The 8,062-nt window shown below is 43.4% G+C and overlaps 1 protein-coding gene across 1 annotated transcript in view; it reads left to right on the top strand.

The window, feature by feature from the left end:
* The window catches only part of LOC112224771 (glutamate receptor ionotropic, NMDA 2C-like), an 86,072-nt gene extending 78,578 nt beyond the window's left edge, over positions 1 to 7,494 (top strand). Inside the window, exon 16 of the mRNA XM_024388447.1 lies at positions 4,480 to 7,494. Within this exon, the coding sequence (XP_024244215.1) occupies positions 4,480 to 6,117 (1,638 nt within the window). The 3' untranslated portion in view covers positions 6,118 to 7,494. The remainder of the gene's footprint in view (positions 1 to 4,479) is intronic.
* The last annotated feature ends 568 nt before the right edge of the window (positions 7,495 to 8,062 follow it).

Below are 8,062 nucleotides of genomic sequence, written 5' to 3' on the forward strand. Positions count from 1 at the left end.
GGTGATTTTGCAGAGAGCCACATCAATTTACATAAATACTCCTAATAAACATTGATAAAAGATACAACTATTATGCACGGAATAATAGATACACTTCTCCTTAATGCAACCGCTGTGTCCGATGTCAAAAAAACTTTAAGGACAAAGCAGACCATGCTATAATCTGAGTACGGAGCTCAGAGACCAAAACAACCCAAACAGATATCCGCCATGTTGTGTAGTCAACATAAACCATAATTTACATGCTTAATATTCCCTTTTATGATCTTCATCAGAATGCACTCCCAGGAATCCCAGGTCCACAATAAATGCTTGATTTGTTCGATAATGTCCATTATTTATGTTCAATTAGCTACTTTTGTTAGCGCGTTTGGTATACATATCCAAACGCTGGTTCTGGTCAGCGTTACATTGGACAAAACTTTAAAAAGTTATATTACAGGTCGAAGAAACATTTCAAACTAAGTACAGAATCAATCATTAGGAAGTTTTTATCATTGATCTTCATTAAAGTTCCAACCGGAGTATTCCTTTGTGTCTTCAGGAGCCATGGAACACAGGTCGCTATCATGTGAAATGCGTGTGACCAGAAAATGGCTGATTGCCAGACACCTGATTCATTCTGCTGTCATTCAGTCCCACAACACAGTAGAAGCCTCATTCAAATTTTTATAGACAGTTGACCTCTAGTGGAAGCCCTAGGAAGTGCAACATTATTAATATCTCAAAGGGATTTTAATGGGAACTGTGTTGAATACATACCAACCTCAGATTTCTCACTTCCTGTTTTGATTTCTCCTCAGGTTTTTGCCTGCCAAATGAGTTCTGTTATACTCACAGACATCATTCAAACAGTTTTTTTTCACTTTCCAATACTAATAATACTATGCATATATTAGCAACTTAGACTGAGGAGCAGGCCATTTACTTTGGGCACCTTATTCATCCAAGCTACTCAATACTGCCCCCCAACCATTAGAAGTTTTTAACCTTCAGCTAACCTAGACGTCCTGTAGAGAGAAGACTAGGCTCAATAGTTACACCTCACATATAGTAAGAAAGTAATTTCATTCAACTAATTTTGCCAGTTTACAGAAGTTATGAATTCCTTTTACATTCCCTTGATTATACAGAACATCCCTATAGCCAGTGTTGTGTTCGAGACCACCTAAAGCGAGACCGATTCAAGAGCAAGACAGGAGCAAATTGAGACCGAATCAAGACCGAGACGAAAAAAATGTCAAATTCAAGACCATAATTGTAATTTTGTCAAACCACCACCATAATAAGAGTTCTAAATGTTCAGTATTTCAGTGTTCATATTTCAGAATAACATATGGATTCTTTAGAATTTCAAAATAGTGAAAAAATGCATGCTGAGGGAAATTTGAGCTGCTCTATAAATTATTACTAACCCAAACACAGCGGGGAACAATGGGCCTTCTACACTTTCAGAGAAAGCTAAAATAATGATTACAATAGTATAATAATAATGATCATTATATTATTATTTTCAATGCTGTTCTGATTTAATCTCTTCAGTTTTTGTTGGAAAGGAAAGCGTTAACACTGAAGAGAAAATAATATCCAATTAGGATTTTTCTTTGCTGGTTTCTGGGAGATACATCTTGCTAGCTAAGTCAGCCATTGGCTAGGCCAACAGAATCTAGATGAAGGCATTTGCCAAAAAAAACAGTATTAGGGCAACATTTTGGAGTGACAGTGGAATCAAACGATCACATTTTTACTTAATGGATGGGACCGTTTTTACTAAACGCATGGAAACTTTTGCCTTCTTGAAGGCCAACAGGTCACTGCGCAATAGCGAGCAGAAGTGTAGCTTTTCCCACAGTGTAGCTAGCTAGCTTTTGTTGTCGACTACTTTTTAGTGGCTGAAGCGGGTGTTATGAAAGAGGATATTGTTGCTATTTTGTTAGCTTATCCCTTTTCAAGAATACCTTTAAACAAGAAGTTGTTTAAAAAATAACGTATGTTTGTGAAAAACACATTTTAAGTGGAACTAACAGCATTTTAGCAACATGAAATTTGATTAAAAAATCTGTTTATGTACACCCCCCAAGAAGAAAATGGTCATTTTCACGTTTTCAATTATTTATAGTAAGGAACATGTGAAAATTCTATAGCAATATAGAGTGAGAACGTGGTGTTTGCACAAACCTCTAGTGACTCCCCATCCCGCATGCGGGAGCGTAATCATCGACTGACACTAACTAGCATAACGCAACGGACATAAATATTTCTAGAAAATATTCCTATTCATGAAAATCCCAAATTAAATATATTGAGACACAGCTTAGCCTTTTGTTAATCACCCTGTCATCTCAGATTTTCTAAATATGCTTTACAGCCAAAGCTAGACAAGCATTTGTGTAAGTTTATCGATAGCCTAGCATAGCATTTTGTCCAGCTAGCAGCAGGTAACTTGGTCACGGAAATCAGAAAAGCAATCATATTAAATCGTTTACCTTTGATGAGCCTCGGATGATTCAAGGTGTTTTTCAAATATCTATTTGATAATATATCCACCGGGACAATTAGTTTTTCAGTAGGACCGATTGGAATAATGGCTACCTCTGTATTTTACGCGAGAGTCTCTCTGGGATCCATCAGGTGACCACTTGCGCAATGTAGCCGCTTACGGGTATTCTTCAACATAAATGCTTAAGACTACGTCACAATGCTGTAGACACCTTGGGGAATACGGAGAAAGAGTAATCTGGTTGATAGACCATTCACTGCTCAATAGGGACGCATTGGAACGCAGCACTTTCAAAACATGAGGCACTTCCGGATTGGATTTTCCTCAGGCTTTCTTTCGCCTGCAACACCAGTTCTGTTATACTCACAGACAATATTTTTACAGTTTTGGAAACTTTAGAGTGTTTTCTATCCTAAGCTGTCAATTATATGCATATTCTAGCATCTTGTCCTGACAAAGTATCCCGTTTACTACGGGAACGTTATTTTTCCAAAAATGAAAATACTGCCCCCTAGTCACAAAAGGCTTTAGACACTGCAGTAAATAAAACTGTTTTGTCCAGGCCCGGAGTCTACAGAGACTGGTGAGCTATAGCCTATCAGATCTACAGTAGGCCTTTATACAAACAAGCCATTTTCCACACGGCCCTGCCATCATTCACTTTGAACTGGACTGTGTGTTTACAGGCAGTTGCAACAGCTCAACTATAGATAATTAGAACTCATTCGACAAAAGCCACAAAATACACCTGAAAGGATTTCTGCAAATGTGTTAACACCATGGGAGTCCTCTTACATTTGGGAACTTTACAGTATTATTGATCAAACAACCATGAAAAGTTAGGCTCTCTCTCCCGCAGTTACGCACATCAAGAAGTTAAAAAACTAATGCTAGCCAGAGCAAGATGAGCTAATATCTAACGAAGGAACATTAGATAAACCCTTTCAAACGTTTTCAGCGAGTAGGCTCTAAAAATTGTACTGATGAACCATGGGGAATTGTAGCCTCCTCGTCCTTCTGCAGCTTGCCTGCCAATGCATGCTTGTCCCAACCAAGCACCCAAGCTGACTGGTTAAATTTGCCTAGCTTGCTAGCTAGCTACTTCCAGACACAAATTAGAGAACACCTCACTCTGACAATTTTACTGGCTGTAGCAGAGCTGGTTAGGCTGTTTACATGTTATCTAGTGCATTCTTGACTAACTATTACTTTTTTTGTCTACATTTATTGACACCGGTCATATTCAGCAGGTGTTGCGCATTTGTAAATTCATCAGTTGTTCTGTGCTCTGGCAAACTCAAACGAGGGTGCTCCGAAAAAAGATACGAGGGGAAGAAGTCAGTCAATCACCCACTCCTCCAATGGCATGACATGACATCCTCCTAGCAGCTTGATAGCTAGCTAGATAACGTTAGAATCTGTGTTTTTAGCTTGCTACATAAATATATACCCTAACCTATTAGCAATGTTATGACTGATCATTGCGATGTGATTATTGCAATCATTGCCCTTGCTAGTTTGATCGTATTGACATTCCCAGCCTTAGTTACATTCATTTTTTTATTTTACCTTTATTTAAACAGGTAGGCTAGTTGAGAACAAGTTCTCATTTACAACTGCAACCTGGCCAAGATAAAGCACAGCAGTTCGACATATACAACAACACAGAGTTACACATGGAATAAACAAACATACAGTCAATAATACAGTAGAAAAAATAAAAGTCTATATACAGTGAGTGCAAATGAGGTAAGATAAGGGAGTTAAGGCAATAAATAGGCCATGGTGGCGAAGTAATTACAATATAGCAATTAAACACTGGAATGGTAGATGTGCAGAAGATGAATGTTTCATGTTTTAAGTGTAATAGATCATCATTTTCTCACTTCTACCCCCCCATTCCTCTTTTTCTTCCTCTACTTTCCCTCCCTCTATCTAACCTCCTCTATCCCTTTCTCCCTCTCTCTTTCATCTCCCAGGGAATCTACAGTTGCTTCAACGGGGTGGAGGAACCAGACCACCCTAACCTGGCAAACTCAGATCTGACAACTAACTACGCCCAGGCTAACATGCTTAAGATGTTACGCACCGCTAAAGACCTGGTCAACTCTGCCCAGGTCGAGACCTCACTGGACCACGCCACCAAGACCATAGAACACTGGGGTCGCCATGGCGGCAACCTGCCAGTCCACATTCCACAGCAGGTCACCACAGAAATGGTTCCAGGAGGGTTTTCTCATGTCACAGAGAACACACACACACACCTGTCCCCCGAGCACCCCTTCATCCCGCAATACTGCACGCTGGGTGTAGTGACTTCTCTGAACAGGCAGAAGGGGCTGGCGAGACCCACGCCCCTACGATACACGCTCCCGGCTCGCACTTCCTCCCTCTACGACAGACCACTTTCTGTTTCTAGTCTCAGTAGCCCTCACCTTGACCTGGCTGGAGGGGACCCCCTCTCTTCCTACTCTCAACCCTCCACAGGTCGGCTGTATGTGGAGCCCCAGCACATCTCCCATCCCCGCTCTCCTTTCATCCCCTATAGTGAGCTTCAGCTGCCAGACATCTACCCCTTCTCTCACCACCCCTCTGCCATCTCCCATCCATCCCACACAGAACCCTCCAGGAAGAATAGGAGGAGCAAGAGCCTCCTCTCAGGGGAATCAGGAGGAGGAGAGTGGAGGAGGCGCAGGGAGGAGAAGACGGTGTGTCTGGGTGAACTCCGGGCCAACCACCTCCAGGAGAACAACGTCTCACCCCAGATGCCCGACTCCCTGTACCCAGGAACGATGCTCTGTCCTGGGGTAGAAGGCTGCGTTGGCTCCTGGCCTCTTCCCCTGGAGGAGCTGGTTCTGGCAGGCAGACCGAGGCTCCACCGACGGCCATCTTTCCTCCGAGCCACCTGGGGGAGTGAGCGGATTCTCCAGCCGGACAAAACTCTGCCTACATCCCTTGATTGCCAATCACATTCTGCTTTACCAGACCTGTTCCCCTGCGTCATGGCCGACCAAGAAACTCCCACTAAACTCTACAACCCCGCCCCCCTCCGGAACAACCTATGCTACCCTGCCACCTCAACTCGCCAGCATGCATATCTCCATATAAGGCAGGACCAGAGGAAAGGGAACGGACGTAAGAAGCTGCGGTACTCAAACTCCACCCACCTGCCCACCTACAGGGAGGCCATGCTGGGGGGTCAGGGAGGCGGAGGGGGGGTAGGCCTTGGGGGGATCCGGAGAGCCACCAACCTGCTCAGCAGACAGTACTCCCACTATCTAACCTCCTACCCTGGGCTGCCTCTTTACCATGGTCCCCTGGACCTCCAGGCCCATTCCCAGGCATCCAGCAACCACGCCAGCCCCAGCCCCGGGACATACTCTAGTCCCAGCCCAGTATGCCAGCTCCTGCCCTGTGGTGGCTTTCGAGGCCAGAGGGGGTTGCTGTACCAGGACAGTCTGTATGGAGCCTATGGGGCCAATGGAGGTTACCGAGAGGACCAGGATCCGGGCTTAGAGCCCCAGAGAGGAGATACATCAGTAGGTTTGAGGTCTGAGGACAGATCCTGTGTGACCCAGCCCTGGGGACGCGTGTCTAGTCTGGAGTCAGAGGTCTGAGAGACACAGACAAACACTGCAGACTTTACATACTGGGATTTATACAATAGAATATACCGAATATAGACTACCACAATTAAGATTTGTGATCCACAGTGACCGTTTCAGAGGAAGGTGGGATATGTCTCATACACAGAAACATGTACACAAAGGATTTGTACAGTAAAGGTGGTAAGCTGAGGGGTAGGTAGGTTGGACAGTTGAACTTCCTTATTCCTTATTGAACAGACAAAGTAGAGTGTTTGACTAAATGTTAATTGGCCATTTTGGAGGATGTGTAGTGGAGGTGACTGTACTGCAGCTAGCTCAGCCTAGCACAGTGATGTCCATTTTTCTTCAAATTTCACACTCTTAGAAAAAAGGTGCTATCTAGACCCTAAAATGGTTCTTCGGCTGTCCCTATAGGAGAACCCTTTGAAGCACCCTTGGCTTTTGATGGAATGTTGAATTTACTTGCTGCTTTGAAACATTATATTCCTGTGTTCTGTGCATTGTATTACGTGGCCACGATGTACAGAGTCAGTAGTGTTGCTGTGTGGGACAGATGCTCTCAAAGATAGTCCAGAGAGCTGTGTGTGTGTGTATTCTGTGTGTGTGTGTATGTGTGCTGTGTGTGCTCTGTGTGTTGTCAGCCCTTACCAGGTTTTTTCCTTCTCCACTGAGCCGAGCGAAAGGGGAACATGTCTTCAGCTCTCCATATAAGCAAATAACCTCCCACAACCATACACACTAACAAGATCACAGTTACCTGTATCTATTGACTTCTATGTACAAGGCCATGACAACCCAGCAATTTCTATAAGTAGGAGCACAGTTAAAGAATCTGGAGAAGAATTGCAATAAAAAGGATTCCGTTGTAGATCTGAACACACTGTATATTGGTAAGGAAAACGGAAAGCTAAGGGCTGGACACAATCCCTATCGCGGAAGTATTGAGAAAGATCGGCATTAAAAGGCAAAGATAATTTCCTATTGAGCCGACATGCAGGGTTTACTGTAAGTGCAGTCTCTGCAAATGTGGGAACATTGTCTATAATGAGCTATAGCGCGGGTCTTCCGTGATACTGTGGGGATACGGATTGAATCCTGCCCTTTTTGTGTGTATCTACAGTGCAATAAAAAGGTTTCAGCTGTAGAAGTGAGAAGCTATATAATCCTGGATGTTGATCTACGGTCAGTTTTGTGTTCCCACCCTGATGGTTAAGGTAAGGTTTTTGGGAAGGTAGGCTGATACTAGATATGTGCCTTCTCTGAGCACATCACACTGGATGGATGATACATCCACAGCAGCACACAATCTAATAGGGCTTCTCATCAGATTTACAGAGCATTCGGAAAGTTTTCAAACCCCTTGACCTCTTCCACATTGTTTTTACATTACAGCCTTATTCTAAAATGGATTAAATTGTTTTTCCTCCCTCATCAATCTACACACAATACCCCATAATGAAAAAGCAAAAACTGGTTTTTATTCATTTTTGCAAAACTGAAATATCACATTTACGTAAGTAATCAGACCCTTTAATCAGTACTTTCTTGAAGCATCTTTGGCAGCGGTTACAGCCTAGAATCTTCTTGGGTATAATGCTACAAGCTTGGCATACCTGTATTTAGGGAGTTTCTTCCATTCTTCTCTGCAGATCCTCTCAAGCTCTGTCAGGTTGGAAGGGGAGCGTCGCTACACAGCTATTTTCTGGTCTCTCCATAGAGAGGAACTCTGGAGCTCTGTCAGAGTGACAATTGGGTTCTTTGTCACCTCCCTGCCCTGTCACCAAGGCCCTTCTTCCCCGATTGCTCATTTTGTCCGGGCAGCCAACTCTAGGAGGATTCTTGGTGGTTCCAAACTTCTTCCATTTAAGAATGATGGAGGCCACTGTTATGTTAGGGACCTTCAGTGCTGCAGAAATGTTTTGGTTTCCTTCCCCAGATCTGTGCCTCGACACTA

Source organism: Oncorhynchus tshawytscha, linkage group LG25 (genome assembly GCF_018296145.1).
Source record: "Oncorhynchus tshawytscha isolate Ot180627B linkage group LG25, Otsh_v2.0, whole genome shotgun sequence".
In the NCBI taxonomy this organism is placed as follows: Eukaryota; Metazoa; Chordata; class Actinopteri; order Salmoniformes; family Salmonidae; genus Oncorhynchus; species Oncorhynchus tshawytscha.